General features: G+C 35.1%; 1 protein-coding gene across 3 annotated transcripts in view; it reads right to left on the bottom strand.

Moving 5' to 3' along the window:
• The window catches only part of pan (pangolin), a 67,114-nt gene extending 48,407 nt beyond the window's left edge, over window positions 1–18,707 (bottom strand). The window contains exons 1-5 of one of the 3 annotated variants that reach the window (XM_064681416.1): window positions 18,473–18,703; window positions 17,830–18,014; window positions 12,028–12,420; window positions 10,287–10,335; window positions 2,875–2,972 (exon numbers count right to left, since the gene is read on the bottom strand). In XM_064681416.1, the coding sequence (XP_064537486.1) occupies window positions 2,875–2,972; window positions 10,287–10,335; window positions 12,028–12,192 (312 nt within the window). In that variant the 5' untranslated portion in view covers window positions 12,193–12,420; window positions 17,830–18,014; window positions 18,473–18,703. Of the gene's footprint in view, window positions 1–2,874; window positions 2,973–10,286; window positions 10,336–12,027; window positions 12,421–17,829 lie in introns of all 3 variants that reach the window. The other 2 variants (XM_064681417.1, XM_064681420.1) reach the window with 2 other exon arrangements.
• Window positions 18,708–18,916: the final 209 nt, after the last annotated feature.

Genomic DNA, 18,916 nt, shown 5'->3' with positions numbered 1-18,916 from the left:
TGCTCAAAAACCAGGAATTCGATATCGATTTTTATCGGTTTCTTGAAAACGGGGCAACCTATCGACTATCAGAAACAATCTCGTACTACGCGGGAGGACCTACGTTCAATTCAATTTCAAGTCTTAAGCTCGATATAGGATTTGCGACCGGCGCGTTCATGGGTCGGAGATGCTTCCTTTTGCCGGCTTCTTCCTTCCTTCTGCACAAAATTATTATACCCTTTTTACCCATTGAAAATGGGTTGAGTGTGTAAAAAGGAAGAAGATAAATCGTCACAGTATGAAAAACCTCCCCTAATAGCCTATCGAAAAAACCTTAAAAGTAATTACCATTTCGTTGCACTACATTTCGGACGCTACACGTTTATTTGAGAGTACGAGTTATATTGTCAACCCTTGACATTTTATTGTGTTAGTACGTGCTGATAAAGCGATCCGCCCCTATAAAAAAACAGCTCTCCCTTGGCTTCCACGCATTTTCTTACGTCTATAATTATCGAGAGTAGCGCTGAAAAGTGTTATTTAATAAATGTTAACAATTTCTACAAACCTCAAATTAAATTAACAAGTAGTTTTCTATCGTCCATACATTTACACTAAGTGTATGAATTCTCGTCCATTTAGCGCACAGAATAGATTTGTTGTTTTGTCAACAACCCGAAAAATGATAAAAGTTATTATTATAAGGATAAGCCTATGAAAATAAAGTGACCCTTAACCTTCTTTTATGCAATACTTGCATGTACAAAACACGAAAGAGACAAGAAGAATACAATGTATTCTACCTGTCAGATTATACTTATTAAGGGAATTGATTTGCTTCCTCCCCCAGCCCCGTCCCACGCATTTATGTTTGTATTCATGTTTCCTAATGCTCTTACAGCGAAAAGTCTTCCTCTTTTGATTTATGGTTTTTAGGTATGTAATCCAAGCAAATCCAGTGTGGACTTGATAAAAGCTGTATAGGAATCCAATTGGTGAGTGAAAATGTTCGGATTATTTGAAGGTAAAATGAAATTTTACATTATTACGATCTGGCAGAGTTGTATTCCGGGAAATCGATGATAATCGAATTCCATCCTTGATACATATATCAATTATTTGATTCTCCAGAGATATCAAATGTTGAATAAAGATTCTCGGGTCAACAATATTGAACTTTTTGGATACATTTTTTGTATACTCTGAAACCATTAAAAATTGGTAAAAAGGGTATAATGTATTTGTGCAAATGTATGTAACAGGCAGAAAGTATATATATTCTTGATCAGCATCAACAGCCGCGTCCATCTAGCCATGTCCGTCCGTCTGTCCGTGTGTATGAACGCAAAGATCTCAGAACCTTTAAGAGCTAGAGACTTAAACTTTTGCTGTAGGGCCTACTAGTGCCCGTGAAGATCGATTTTGTTTCCGATAGTCGATAACTTGCCCCGTTTCCAAGTAATCGATAAAAATCGATATCGAAATCCTGTTTTTTGAGCAATTTTGGAAAATAATAAGAGCTAGAGTCACCAAACTTGACATGTAGCTTCTAGAATAGTATATATATATATATCAAGTATCTTTCATTTTATGCCTAGAGGGCTCAGGATATAGAAGAGGGCTCAGGGTTACCCTAGTCGGGAGCTCCCGTCTAGAACATCTTACTTGTTTTATATATATAAAGATACTAGCGGGTATTGCCCGGCCTTGCCCATGGAACGTTTTGTGCCACACATTTTAGTACACGCCTGTTGAAAATTTGTATCTACCCGTACCATTTTAATCTCCACTTCTATTTAAAAAGATGTTTTAAGTGAATCGGATAAAGAACCAAATCTTGTGGTAAGAATCTTGGGGCCGAATTAAAAACTTGCGTTTACAGATTCGCATTTTTGATCCAATAGAGGTGAACTTTGCGAAGGCGTGTCAAATAAATTCCGATAAAAATCTTTGAAAATGAGTTTGAAACCGATAATAAACCAAAAAGTTAAGTTAAGTATTATCGGCAAATTTTCTAAATCAAAACTTACAAGTTCGCCCAAAAAATCTTTGAATCGCACTTTCCACAAAAGAAGTTTGGATTCTGCGAAAAGTGAAAAACACGTCTCAAATGATTTTTCATAAAGATCCTTGGATTTTACCGCAAAATGTCACCCACCAAATCTTTGACCTCCATTTCCACGAAGGAAGAATGCATTTTCCGAATAGTGCGAAACAGCCCTCAAATTGTTTTGAACAAAGACCTTTCAAAATGAGTTTGATGGGATGGTTAACAAAAAGTTTCATATAAAGGATTTTTGCGATTTTTCCACACATGCGGGTTTCCTGAATTTCCCGAAACCCCGTCTTAAGTACAGTTAAAATTTCAACTTCCTAGCTTTTACGGTACGGGCTGTGCGTTGATCACCAATCAGTCAGTCAGTCAGTCAGTCAGGACAAAACTGTTTGTATATATGTATATATATATGTAGATATATACACTTTTATATATAGATATATATTATATATGTAAGTTCAAATTTATGCTAAGGCAGGTCGGAAAGTGTTGTAGGGATTCTTCTAGATGGGAGCTCTACTTAGAGAACTGTTTCTTTGTTTATTGAACATTGTAAACATTTAAAATAAAAGAGTATTTATATCAGATGCAAGTTTTGGCTATTCAAAGTGCCAAGGCTGTGGCACTATGGATTTAAATTTGAATCTGGATGATTGCGCCCCTCTTTGAAATTGCACCTCTCTAGTAGAGGGTATTATAATTATGCATAGTCTGTCTGCTGAAACTAAGTTCTTGTATGCAGATCTTTGAAAGCCCTAATTTTGAACTGTATATATGTGTATCCTGGCCGTAATAGGTTAGCAAAAAATATATATACATATATAAAGAAAACTTACCATAGTTACCGGCAGTCCACCGGGCGCACCATTAGCATACGAGTACGGTGATACAAGATATCCCATATTGAATGTAGGTGTATGAGGCTCGAGTTTATCTAAAATAAGATAAGATGAAGGTGATGAAATAATTGTACGTCTAATAATAACCGATAAAAATCGATTTTCATAAATGTTATACTTAATCGATAAAAATGTAATGTCTACTTTGACATTCATGTCCAAACATTATACAACGTTCAAATCTGTTTAGATGCCACAGTCCCAAGCTAGGCCTCAAAAAGTTAAATATATACGTTTTTGGGGAAAAGAGGTGAAATATTCCTATCTGTGTTTAGTAAACGAGAACCTCCAAGCCAAACTGGGTATATCTTGCTATATTAATCGATATCGACTACTTATCAATATTTGAAAATGAGGAAAGCTATCAAAAATTATTAGCCGGGTCTGCATATGAATTACAAGAATACATATGTATTTAAAATTAATCATTTTTAATAGTTCCAAAGATCGACAAGTTCTTGCAGAAAAACGGACGGATGAAATAAAACATATATGTACTTTATTAGATCGGAAATGCTTCCTTATTTTTGGCCCTTTTTTCATACTCTGTGTTTATGAAAAATAAGTTAAGAACAAGACAATATTAATAATATATTTATAATTTATACTTATAAATTGAAAACCTCATTTTCAGAGATATAGTCTGTGTATTCGTGCAATAAAAATCTCTCAACTATCGAACCATCAGCATTATGAAAGAATAAACTTTCCATAATGAGGAAGAGATTCAAATAGCAGGATCACAGCGCATTTACACGAAATACACGTGTTTAGAGTACACGGAGTACATTATCACATACATAGTTATCATTAAGATTGATTAGTTGGTATCAATTATTGAAGAGAAAGTCGTTAATGTGGGATCAGTTCCCTGCATAAAGACTTCGGTCCGTATACATACATACATACCTAGCTAACTATTTGTGCTCTAAACTTAATTAGTTGTTTAAATTGTTTTTACTGTCTATATCAATTAGTGTTCCTTCTACTTAAAAAACAATTATCAATGCATTTAAGCATTTATGTAAGTTAGCTTGACGACAGACATATTCTCACTTATACAAAAATATCTCTCTCTCTCTCTCTCTCTTTTATTAATCTAATACAAATAATCAAAAGTGCTATAGTCGAGAGGAGATACCCTGTACCCATTCCAAATACTGTAATATGGCAATCCAAATGTGTGTAAACAAAAATTAAATATTCCTGATCTGTCATTACCAAACAGGAACCTATATATGTAGGTTCCTACCATATTTTGTGTATCTAACCCCTTAAGAGCTACTAGCTCTATATGCTCTAAGATCAATGAGTATAGGGTATTAGAACTGGGAATGACCAAGACCAATTGAATTAAAGTGAGAAGACGTGAATACACTCATGTATTTACGCACACTCCTAAGCAAGTATATACATGTTAATGTATGTGTGCATATGAATCCATGTATGTATGTGTGCTCTTGTGGCTTGACGATTAATTATGCCAGGCAGACAACCTAGTAAATTTATTTTTATTACAGTGGAAACTCTCTTGAACGGACCGAGAGAGAGAGAGAGAGAGAGAGAGAGAGAGAGAGGGCATTTTGGGTGTCTTAATAATTGTTATATTGAAGAGCGTTAAATACGCGCTTAAATGAGATCCACTTTATAGATGAATAATACGTTTACATTTGTACAAACTAAATAATTATTGTAACATATAATAAAGAAAATAAATACAATATACTAAACACATTTCTAGAGAGACAAACAATATTTTCAGTATCATAGTATAGATTTCTGAACTTAAGACGTAATGTATTCCCTCCAAAAGTCAATTTTGCATATCCGCAGATAATTTACTCAATCGTCTCTATTTAAGTGTATCTCTTGTATTCATAATATGGTTGTCTTCAGTATCAGTACTCAGACAATCTGCTCTGGATCATCTTTATTTGCCTCGAGCACAGAATTATCAACAGACAAAAAGATCCGCGTCCGGCTAACAGAGCTAATTGCCGTATAAAACATGTAAAATTGTACAGCAAAATAAAAATAATAATTGTTTGATCAAAAGTGTCCGCCTAAGAGGGGGGAAACTGGAGTGCTCGTTAGTTTGTTTTCACTGTACAAAACTAATTTCAAGTGCTCTGTGATGACATAGTTGTCATTTGATCATAAGTATGTACATACATACATATGTACATATGTATGCACAGGATCGCTACAAAAATATGTGCGCATATGTACATATGTATATGGGTATTGCAGATAGGCCCACTGTACACAAAAGCTTCAAATGGAAATCTTTAGGCATTTCATAATATTGTGAATTTACTTTATTCGTTTTATTTTTGATCATGATCGATATGTACATACATACATACATATAAGAACACTCTCCAGTGTAACTACCTAAATACGTAATTTTTTTTTAAACCCTATTTGATTTGATCTCTGTGATTTTAATCATTGAATTGCTAAAAGTCGGAAGTCAATAATTCCGCGATACATACATATGTACATATGCACATACATATGTATATGTACATGTGTATGTGCGAATCTCTTTTGGAGGGCCTGGATCAGAGTTGGCATCTATTAACCTATTATATTTGAATGTATGTACATGTACATATGTATGTATGTTGTACCCGCTTATTTTGTTAGTGGATATGTATGTATGTATGTGTGTGTGCGGTGGTCAGAGCCAAACGGATAGAAGTGTATATGTATATAAAGACACGAGATGATGTTAACATCGAAGAAGAATACCCGAGTCGTATCATTAAATAATTCACAGCTTGTTAGAAAAACAAGCACAAAAAAGACTCGCTAAAATACCCTAAAATGGTGATAAAAACGAGAAGTACACAAAAACAAAACAAAATATATCTTAAATCAAAATGTGGAGGAGAAGGAAGCCGTAAGCACGGAATGAGAATTAGCTAAGGCAAACACAGCAGCCCAGCAGCAGACCGGCAGCGGAGGCAGCAGCAGCAGCAGAGCAGAAGCAGAAGCAGCAAAGAAGGTACGAAAAGTAATGGGTAACAAAATAATCCACGCGTTCTCGAGACAACAAGCGTCTGCCAACTAGCGAGAACGCCAAACATCAACAGCACACTAACAATTTCAACACCGGCAGCGCCGTCAGCGTCGGCATCGGCATCGGCAACGGCAGCACGAACGGAACGAGACCGTCGATTCTACGAAAACTCATTAATTTCCAAGGATACACAATACTACCACAGACGTATTTGGGTATATGTATGTATGTATGTTTGTATGTACGCACACACGAACAACATAACATTAATGCTTGTATGCATGCAAGCAGAAGGGATATGTATGTATGTATGTATACAATTTTACGTACATATCTGTACGTTTATATGTATGTATGTACGTACGCATGCATACATGCTTACACACATTCATATTTTGTATACTTAAGAAATCAAACTGATCGCCGCACAGTGGGAAATCTACCTCAATATTGTTTTAATTTACAACTATCGACGTATTGATTTTCACCTCAAAATTATGAACATTCCGGTGAATTGTTTTATCTGCGGTTATGCGTTAGACGCTATTGTTCAAATTATTGACGTGCAGATTTAATCGCAGCCTACGATCGAGCCCTCGCACAACTATGTTACATACATATGATCACTTTTTGGTATTTTTATGGAAACCAATTTATCTATGTACAAATATGTATTACAACGGTAATAAATCATATTCAGTGAAAGCTTTCGTAGCGGAAATCACCCATAACAGAGCAAATTCATAATATTGCACAAATCATCCCTCATAAGCGGACAAAAGCTTTAAATTATTTGTATTGATGTCAATGGAATTGATGATTCAGAAAAAATTCATACATATATTTATGCTATATTTTAGGAATGGATTTTGAAATGGATTCAATCAATTTTTCTGATAAAAAAAAAAACTATTTGTCGATGCGTGAAATGGCAGAGATAAAGTTACTGTTTTTTAAAAAATAATTTCTGGAAATATTGGAAAAAATAAAAAATTGTTTTCCAATTTTTAACTACATTAAAACGATTAAAATATATGTACAAAAATTGTATCTTGATCATAAGCGGCCATCTCCCATAACCGGACATCTCACATAGCTGGATAATGGGAGCTTCCATTGTATATACATTGTATATGTATATGTATATGTACATATATGTATATGTATATGTATATGTATATGCATATGTATATGTATATGTATATGTATATGCATATGTATATGTATATGTATATGTATATTTATATGTTTATATATATGTCAGAATCTGCGTTTGTCCTCAATAGCACATTATTATACATATATATATACTTTTGATACATATATATGTGTGTGTGTCTGTGTTAACATGTATTTACATAAACCTTTGTTTTAAATGCACTCCAGTGCTGAGAAACAGGCCTAGCATCTTACAGTGCCGTCGCATGTTTTAAGGATACAGGTTAAGCTTTTTATGCATGTATGTATGTATATGGATATATGAATGTTCGTTTGTAGAACATCAATGTTTAATTAGAGCCCCCGCAGGGGAGACGTTTAGCCCATTTAGGATCCCCCTTTAAATCTGGGATCGCCTAAGCCCATGGCTGATTACGCCTCGTGGTCATTTTTTTTAACGCTTGGAATGAACATTGTTCCGCAGAATCTCCTTCAATGGTCAAAGAAGTAAGAAGGTAAAAAGCTCGTTAACTGTTTTGTTATGGGCTTTAAAGCGGAGACAGAGACGACAACGCGTTGTTAACAAGTTATGTTTAGCACAACGCAGGCCCGTCGTATTCGCAGACTACTAAAACACATACATACCTACATACATACATACATGCATACGTGCATATGTATGTGTGTATGTATGTGCATATGAATTTACATATTTACTTTTTATCGCCATTTACTACCCAAACATATGTATGTCGAATGCACATACATATATGTACATATGTACAAATATATGTATGTGCATAATATAATATTTCTTAGGCACGGCTAAAAACCGGTTCGGAACGGACTTCCTAATATTTCTTTCCAGTAGATCCTTGTGCAAAGTTAAGAAAAAAAAAAACACTTGTTTATAAAGCTAACTTAACCAGGCTCATGTTTATTTCAAGCTATTGACAACCAAAAATATATACATATGTAATTATCAAGGGCACACGTAGAAATTTGCAATATTTTGGAGGTGTAATTGTAATCACAAAATTGTCATCTGACTTCCTATACTCTTTCAACTTACCCTAAATAAGATTATTAATGTTACTGCTCCAGCCTCAAGATAAAATGAAATCGGATCCTATAAAGTATAATAGTATTCTTCATCAGGTCGATGAGCTACGTTCTGTTGGATCCGTCGATCTAAAAACCCTAAAATCTAGAGACTCGCTTATGATTCGCAAATCAATAACATTATTTTGTTCAAAATATTCTACCATTTCCATATTACCAATAAATACCGCATGAAGACTTGATTTTTGAAGCATAAATCGAGATAAGCATAAAAAATAAATATGTATGTATATTTGTACTGCAAAGCATTCGCAGATTAAGAGTATTTCACTTTTTGGAATGTAATTCTCGGAAAAACAAATATATTTTACTTTTATGAACGACTATGTATGTACATATATTCGACATGGTTTAAAAAACTTCTTCTGTTTTAGTAGAAATGTTTGCACGGAAATTTTTAATTTTTCATCTATTCCAAAAAAAAAAAACTCAAAATTAAATTAAATATATTTTGCACGGGCAAAACCGGGCAATAATAAACTAAACAGAAATTCATGAAACTTCCTTTAGTTATTTAGGATCCTCTGTATGTTGAATTGCGTGGTATCTCTACAGGCATTCATTTTTTATTTTATTAACAGTCGACAAAACGAGCTTGTTTTTGAGAATTATAATAGAACAATTAAAGTTAAAAGCCTGATCAGAATACAAAATTGTCTAATAACAATGCAAATGGAGATAATACTAATCGACTTGAAAAAGATAAAGAAAATAGATACATAACTAGAGTAGAAAAATATATAATATCAAATGGAGAGAAAAGCGAGTTGGGGACAAAAATGTTTATGAAATATTAAATAAAAAGACAGAGCTAAGAGTTGAGTAAACTCATAGCTGGGTATGGATAAGTGAAGTGTAAAAGGTATACTGGAAGTATAGATTTGATTAGGGGAAGATTGTTGATTAGAGAACACGTGGTACAGGCTGTTCTATTGAAGACATGACTTGTGGACGTGGCGGGAAGAAGGGGCGATAGTTTGTGGTAGGTCGGTCTAGAATTATTATTATTATTAGTATATGATTTTGAAAAGATTATGAACTGCAAACAAATTGAATTCCGATCGTTCGTATGAAGATATGCATGTAAGAGTGTGTGTGTGTGTGTGTGTGTGTGTGTGTGTGTGTGTCGTTGCATTTGGGTTCATGTCCAACACACAAATAAACTTTCAGAAATACAGAAACACACACACATACGATCTCAAGCAAGTACATACATACATATATAAAAACATATACCCAAAACAAATACAAATACACACTCGCTTTATTTGTTTACTCGATCTTTTTAAGAGAACTTCCACACAGACACGCGCGCGCATATACACACACATATATGTATGTATGTGCATGTGCATGTACTCACACAGACAGGGTACATAAACCGCTGACGGCCGAAAGAAAGCAAAATATAGCCAACAGAAAACAGAAAAACAGAAAACAGAAAAACACAAAAACAAGAAATGAAGTAGCGACGAGCCGATCTGCATCACCTTGTTAGCACTATGGAACGGATGCTAAAGTTACAGTCAGCGGCGACCGCGACGGCGACGACGACGGCGACGGCGACGGTGACTGCAGCAGCCGGTTATTTATCTGCCCCACGCCAACTACGGCTTTGCCTTCAAATGTGAGCACATGTTTTTTGCCGTCTTTTTTAGTTTGTTTATAAAAACAGCACATAACGCATACGCATACATACATACATACTTGAATGCACAGGCGCAGAGGCATATGTATGCACTTACGTACGTGCATATACATACATACATACATACGTATGCATGCACGAGAATTTTTAATCGAGAGTGTCCGCCGTCCAACTAGGATATGCACTGCACTCGGCTGCGAGCTTACGTACTTGGTTACATACCCTGTACGCAACTACTTAATTCAATTAAACAACTTAATTACCCTCATCTATTACTAATATTATTTTTTATACTCGAACTTTCTTTTCTTTAAATTAAAGAATTTTTTCTTTTAAGGATATATGTATGTAAAATTTCAGTCAAAGATAAAAGTTTTAATTTTATATTGTACTTACTAAATACGGGACTGTGATCCGGCCTCGTCACTGTCTTGCTGCCCTTTTCCTAGGTGAAGAAAAGATAGTTATAGTTTTTTTTGATTAGTAATTATTCTCAATATATTGTGTGTTAGAACAAATGTGTAAATTCCTGTTGAAGGAGATATCTACTCCCCATAGAAAATATACATACATATATTATTGATCAGTATCATTTTCCACATATTTCACATACATACATATTTATCTGCTTTGCCGCAAGCCAAATGTCTGTAAGGGTATTTAATCGTCGGCGTGCCAAATTTAGCCCTTTTGCCTTGTTGTAATGGACTTTGCCGTAGACATTCGCTGCCCAAAAATAGTTTAAGCAATCAGAGTGCCCGACTAGAGGATACCCTGCACGAATACCAAATGCACTTTTTTTTTTAGCCCATTAAAATTGGACAAAGTGAGCAGTTTTTTTAAATAAATGTAATACGAATTGAACTTTTATAGAAAAGAAACGGAATTCTATTTATAGAATTCAAATACGACACGCATATGAATGAATGAATGTGTGCGTGTGTAAACAGAAGTTGTTCCACGTGCCTTGGCCACGTTGTCTCTAATCTTCCAAGTTGCCGATCGTGATAAGTTTTTCTGCGTTCTATTAAGAAATGCCATAAAATATGCATCAAATTCATCATATGCTGTTCTAATTGGAGTCTTTTTTATACCCTGAACCCATTGAAAATGGGTAAACAGGGTATAATGTATGTGTGCATATGTATGTAAGCATCTCCGACCCCATAAAGTCTATATATATATATATATATATATATATATATATATAGCCGAGTCGATCTAGCCATGTCCGTCTGTCTGTTTAGCTGTAGGTCCTCCTAGTCCCCGCGCAGATCGAGTTTGTTTTCGATATACGATATTTTGAGCAATTTCGGCAAATAATAAGAGCTAGAGTCACCAAACTTGATATGTAGCTTCTAGAATAGTATATATATATCAAGTATCTTTCATTTTATATACCTATCGCCTGTTGGAAGAAGAGGAAGGCTCACGGTATCCCCTAGTCGGGAGCTCCCGGCTAGAACCTCTTACTTGTTATTATTGGATATTGCGTAAAGGGGGGGGGAGCGGCATTTAAAAATTAAAATTTGGTGATTTCAAGCTCCTGAAACCTAAGAGATATGCTCCAAGTCCATATTATGATATCGTCAGGCAGACAGACGACTCGACTATTGATGCTGACCAGGAATATATGTATAAGCTTTATGGGGTCGGAGATGCTTCCTTCTGGCTTTTAACTTTAAATTTTATAAAAGACATAAAGGCGTCGAGAAAGTATGTATTGATCGATCTTTAGAAGAGGTTATCAGTAGTCTTCATTTGAAATTTGGTCACTCCACCGTTGAGTCTTTAGAAAATATAGGATCGACCGCGAAAATTGTAAAATTTTCTGTAACGGGGATATACTCGAGTATGTATACCTAGGACTGATTTACTCAACGAACTGGTTTCAAAGTGTATCTCAATAATGTTGAATTAAAATTAAAATTATATGTATGTATAAATTCCGATAAGTCGCGATTATAGGTATGGTAAAGATTACAGAATCCCAAATAGCAGGGTAAGTTTTAGACAGTTTTGTATTGAAGGCTTATTTCGTCGTGAAAAGTTAGTTGAAAAATAAGTCAATTTCAAAGCAGCCACCTTTAATTGAGGATACGAAAGTTTGTGTTTTATAATGCCATTGATATCATACCTCACTCTCTGTTAAATCAATGAGGCTTGATTTTTCTTCGACTAAAAGGTTCTCGGATGATATTTTCTCATCCTCGCGATCGCCTTCATCCTTAAATATTTTTACTTCGTCCGTGCTGCCTAAATCATCCCCGGATGATCCATGACGCGTATGTGTATGCGGCATGGTTTAACTCTTCAGGATGTTGGCACTACTTGGGTGTTACCTAAATTATTTAAATATCGCCTCGCGTGTTCTTAACTCCGCTCCATTTAACCTTATGTGGGTATCCTGTTCGAAAGCTTTGCCGTCCATGTCGCTCCAAGCGAATCCACCAGATTTGAACAACTCCTTACGCGAATACGCGCTAATGCCGAATCGCAAACATCAAGTTCCTTTTTTACAAAGTTATATCTGTAAGTTAAACGTGAAACAGCATTTATAGCATTTATATTATGTTCATATAAGGTATAAGTATAGATATTTAAGTTTAGTCTTTAATCAATTTCGTGTTGGATTTGTGTTATTTTTAACATTTTATGGGCACAAAAATTAAAAAATGTCTTGGATAAAAGAGTATTCCATGTCAAAAAGTTTTACTTTTTAGGCAGAGCTTGTGCCACACTTAAAAATGTATTCACATAAGTTTTTAATTTTGTATCTATGTGTGTCGAAGATATCAACTTTCTTACGAATTATCCGAAGATAATATACGAGAACCATCCCATAAAATATTAAATGTACTCAACAGCGCGAATGTGGAAAGTGGAAAGAACAATCAAAGGATAATAATGAAACTTTTTTTGAACCATTTCTATCACCCATTTTAAATTTAAGTCTTCCTCTTAGAGTAATATTTTACATAAATGTTTGGAACTAAGTTCAAAGTCCATCGAACGGTGAGAATCTTGAAGCCGAAAAATAAATTTTCTTTCACTCAATTTTCACTCATTTTCCATCTAAGCTTACAAAACCATAAAGATCAAAGATGGTAAAAACACATTTTCACCCATTTCCCGACCGCGAAAACTTTAATTTTAAATTAATTCCTACTATATTTACTATCCGTTTTAATTCCGTGTTCTTAAGATTGAAGTAGAAAAATAAACATTCGTTAATTTAACTTCAACATAAAACATCGCCCGAAAAATCTTTGAATCGCATTTTCCAATATTTTCATAAAGATCCTTGGATATGAGCTTGAACCACATTTCCACCAAAGGATGGATTTAGCCAAAAATGTATAAAACACCTGTCAAATGATTAAAGCTAACTTATGTATATGTAAATATGTATTTCCACTCAATTCTATTCAATCTTCAGCGTAGTAAGACTTTGGCTAAGGTCGCTTTTAAACGAACAATGCTATGGCAGCTATATGATATATGGTCCGATATTGAAAGGGACTAAGCTTTTATGTAGAGTTTAGAGATATGAATAAAAGTCGAGTTTGGCCAAATATCTTAAGTAAAAAATGAGATTTTGATATAGATGTCCGATCCGGACTACACAGAAATGCAGATCTGTTCTTAGTTTCAGAACGATAGCTTTCAGAAACTGAGAAACTAGTTTGCATTCAACGCAGACAGACGAACAAAGGTACATGGACTAACAATATGCTCTATAAGGTCGGGGCTGTCACCTTTTGTATAGGTTACACTTTTTATGAAAAAACATGTAAAAGGTTCTAGTCGGGAGCTCCCGACTAGGGGATACCCTGAACCCTCTTCATCTTCCAACAGGCGATAGGTATAAAATGAAAGATACTTGATATATATATACTATTCTAGAAGTTACATATTAAGTTTGGTGACTCAAAAAACAAGATTTCGATATCGATTTTTATCGATTACTTGAAAACGGGACAATTTATCGAAACTCGATCTGCGCGGGGACTAGGAGGACCTACAGTTAAAATTTCAAGTCTCTAGCTCTTATAGGTTCTGAGATCCTTGCATTCATACATACGGACAGGCGGACAGACGGATAGACAGACAGACGGACATGGCTAGATAGACTTGGCTATTGATGCTGATCAAGAATATATATACTTTATGGGGTCGGAGATGCTTCCTTCTGGCTGTTACATACATTTGCACAAATACATAATACCCTGTTTACCCATTTTTAATGGGTTCAGGGTATAATGATTATACCCTCACAAGGGTATAAGAAAGCGGGTTGAATGTAGATAATTAATGATTTCAAGAAAACGAAAGAAGTTATTGAAGATTTAGAATGAACTTTATTTACGTTCTCAAAGAGAACCAACAATTAATTTGAAGCTCTAAAAGTCTGTGATTGATGTATGCAAACCGATTAACAGACAACCGAAAAGGACTAGATCAACTCGGTTTTACACATCCTTGTCTTTTATACCCTGAGCCCATTGAAAATGGATAAAAAGTGCAATTGTATTTTCGATAACTTGCCGATTAAAATCGATATCTTGCCTATTAAAATCGATAACGAAACATATCACTTTGGTTTTAATGGCTAGAATCGACAATTTGCCAAATACCTTCTAGATTACTATATATAGATCAAGTATCTTTAATTTTAGAACGAGCTGCATTTGGACTTGATAGAAGAAGGCTTTGGGTCTCTTTGGAGCTCTCTTACTTGTTAAACCTTCATTTATATGTTAAGAAAATCAATTGATGCGCCCAAAATATTTTTGCTTTGGGAGAATGGTTCTCGAAAGGTCAAAAATCTTTTGGACAAATATATGTTTCAATTGCGGCTCGGCTGTTTTTAGGGAAATGCGTTTGGAAGTCCAGATACGAACCGGTTGAATGCTTAAACTGCGTTTGCAATTGCCTTTCCCGGATGGGCGTGGCTAAGCAATATAGTATGTCAGGACGATGAGCTGAGTTAAAGGATCCATATCGAAGAGCTCTGTTACTTTTATAGCTGAATAGATGGGACATAGATATATCCTGTTGCCACCAACTTCTTATTAAAAGCAGACACTATTCATACCCCATAGGTGCCATAGAACATACTTTTCGGTATCTACTCTATTATGCTCACCTTGTGCTTAAGACAATTAAGTTAAATAAAATTAAGATTTAACATCTACCATCTACGCCCGGCTCATCATTGAGTCCAACAGACTGTCCATGATTCTGCATACGTTGTATTATCCCCGTATAACTGGAAAAATGTTCTAACTTGTAACGCATAGAAGGAAAAATCTTCGACAGCTAATCTTCGATTAGCTAAAGCTAATGAATCTTTGCCTAGGTGCGTCTTTCTTTTGCGGACAGTATATATGATCGGTCGAAAATTAAACTTATCTCGAGGAAACTCGTCAATATTTTAGTTTCCGTACGCTCTTTACACACGAGACAAATCTTAACATTAGCGGACTACGATGATATATCTTTTAGTTCAATTTGTTTTATTTTCGGAGCTGGAATCGATCTTTACCATCTGATCTCTACCAAGCGAAGACTGCGAAATATGTTAGCTTGGGATATTTACAATGACGGGGAAGGAGGACATAATACGAAATACTGTCAGGTATTTATAGGATTCGCCTCGTAGGTATGTAGGCGAAGTATGTAACTCTCTCTCTCTCTCTCTCTCTCTCTCTTTCTCTCTCTCTTTCTCTCTATCTGATGGGGTCAGCCAACTGGCAAAGTTGAATCCGAAACCAAATGCAATGTTGCAGTCGGGTGCAATAAGCTTTAAAATATATATATATATATGTATGTGCATACTATTCGCCAAAACGATAAATAAATAACAATTTTCGATTAGCCACATACATTTGTATACATTTGTAGTATACCATTTTCTTCATCTTAATGAGTACGGGGTAATAAAAGAAACCCCTCTTCTAAAATTCTCTCTTCTAAAAAGGTGAAAGCTCAAAATATATTAATAAGTTTAAGTTTTTCACAAGGCACCTTTAATAGTTGAAAAGGCGTTAAAAAATTACATTTCCTTTCTTCTAAAATGATGCGCTCTTTTTCTAAAAACTAAAAATGTATTCTCAGAAATAGATTTTAGACGCTTTTGAAAACATTCTTTGCGAGGGTTTTATTTTGTTGTATATTCTCGTATATCACACGTAAAAGTTATTATTTTGGTTTCCTTATAATATCTTCTATATATAAATATCTGTGGTGCCGCAGGATAGGGAAGCTATGTGTGAACGCTGGTTACAGGGTATCTTCTAGTCGGGCAACCTCGACTAGAGCACAGTCCGGCCCATAAAGTATATATAAGTATATTGTTATAGCCATGTCCGTCTAACTAATCTCATTTTTACAAGTCCGTACACTTGTTGGTTCCGGCCCGATCGGACCACTATATCATATACATTCCATAGGATCGATCGGTCGAAAAGTTGGTTTTGGTATGGAAAACTTTTTTGTTTATCAAGACATCTTGAGCGAACTCGGCATTTATTAATTATCATTACTGTGCTCCGCATATATATGCAACAACCTACTAAACTCGGACCATTATATCATAAAAATGCCATAGGAACGATCGGTAGAGAATTAAGTTCTTATGTGGCTTTTGTTTATGAAGATATGTTGACGAGGACGAGGAATTTACAAATTAAACTAGGATGCTTACATAAGAACCATATCGAATCATATTATATAGAATTATAGGAAGAACCAGACGAAAAATGAGTTTTGTATAGCGAAATATTCTGTTTTCTAAGATATTTTGATTAAACCTAACACTTAAACACGTCACTATGCACACATATGTATGTATGGGTATTATGTCTTAGACGCGCCTTCATTTTCCCGCTTTTTTTTTAGGGATATGCGTGAATATAAACCAGCTTTTCAGTATATGTATTAATGGGTCACAATAAACATAGCCACCTTCTAGCAGGTAGTGCGATCATCGTACATTTATATGGGTATATATGTGGATAAATCGATATGTCATATTGTTTCCTACTAATTAAAAGTAAAATTAAAAAGGTCTCAGTCCCCCGACCGACCGACCGATCGAGATCGAGAAGAGGTCTTCCTAGAACAAGAGTGTTGTTGTGTTGAGTGCCCTCCCCTACCCTGCCCTACCCTACCCGTCGCCACTCTCTCTTTCGAAGAGACCAAATTCACATGCAGAAAGCAGCCAATGGAATACGAACAAACGTATGAAAGATATACATATGCACACATTTACACATACACACACACATGCTTGCATACTTGAGCATTTCGAAACGTCCGAGAGTATCTCAGTGTGTTGTGACTCTGCGTAGGGCTATGTGAAGTTCGAACGGGCATCATACATGTACATACATACATACATATATATACAAGATATGTACCTGGTGAGGTGCGGGCCTCGCAACAGATTGTGATTGTCAGCGTGTGTGCGTACGTGTGTGTGTGTGTACTCGCAGCAGGGAATAGGGCTAACTATTAGTTCAAGGTAACAAGCGAACCAAAAACCACGACGACGACGACGACGACGACAAAAACAACAACAGTGGCGGCATAAAACTAATGACACAACGAGTTTCTATTTAGAGACGTGATTGTAGGATATCAACAGGTAGAAAAAAAACGAGCGTAACAAAACAAAAAGAAGAGAATACGAAAAATGTTTCGTATTTTCAGCAAATAAACCTATTTATGTATATACACACATATAAACAAACATCAATCTATGTGTGTGTGCGTGTGTGTGTGTGTTCAAGTATTTGTGTTTTTGCGTGAATTCGAGGAATTTACGTTATGATTTTCGTGCCGTCAACTTGAAAACCAATCTTTAAGGGTACCGTATTTAAATACATGTACAGATACACATGCATTTATACAAATGCAATACAGCTATACTTACAATTTGTTAGGTTGCTTATGCGTACTTTCTTAAAGAACGCAAAATATTGCATTTTTCAATTGCCCGACGGTAAAACAGCAAAAACTGCACTTATTCCGTCTTTAAGTTTTTGGAATATTTCGCTTGGTTTTAGGTTTAACGATTCGACACTGGCCCGAGAAGATTAGAATTGGCGACAATCCTCACTAAGAAATTGGCACTCATTTGATACTTTGCAAATATATACATACATACATGTACGTGCACTCTGATAAAGATATGTATGTATTCATATACATATATACATATAATTGTACATGCATACGGTAATTGTAATATTTATTGGATATACATTATTTATGCTAACATATTTTATAGCATACATTATTAATTATTTAATTTTATTTGATTCATTTGCACTTATTCAATTTTTTTTATATTCTTGCCAACTTGTATTCGTCACACGCACTTGCCGCTACCACTACACACACACACAGAAACACATACACACAAATAAACACAAGCGAATGCAGACGATGACGATCGCGATCGCAAAGCAACACGTTACACATACAAAGGCAGACACATATGTGAACAGATACAGATACAGATACAGTCATATGTATGCATCAGTATTTGTTGATTTACATATACATATACATACGCCAGTGATATATGTATCTTAATTTCGTTAAGCAGCATAAATTTGACCCGACGGCGCGATCTTTTACATATAGAACTTTTTTTTCTTGAACATTATCAATGTAATATCAATAAAGAGTTACTGCTACACAATTTTTGTGCCAATTGCAATTAAAATGCGGTAAATTTATAATTAAAAACGCTTGAAAATATCACACAACCGCTCTCCAAACCTCGCGCAACAAAAACTGAAAAATTAACAGAGCTCCGATGCTTCCGTAACACAACTGAATACTGTTGTTAACAGAAACCGCTGTAGACACATTTCAAAAGGGCACTGTTACAAAAACAGCTAAACTGTTAGTTCTCTACTCAGCATAAAGCAAAACAGCTGTAGCTTGGGAGTTAAGTATCGATAAGTTTAATTTAAAAACGAACTTTCTCGATATATCCTTATTTTTTTTAC

This window comes from Drosophila montana, unplaced genomic scaffold (genome assembly GCF_035044405.1).
Source record: "Drosophila montana isolate Dmon_TW-CO22-7 unplaced genomic scaffold, ASM3504440v1 contig_2397_1, whole genome shotgun sequence".
NCBI classification, from domain to species: domain Eukaryota; kingdom Metazoa; phylum Arthropoda; class Insecta; order Diptera; family Drosophilidae; genus Drosophila; species Drosophila montana.
The sequence above is the reverse complement of the archived record's forward strand: the minus strand, read 5'-3'. Positions and strand labels throughout refer to the sequence as shown.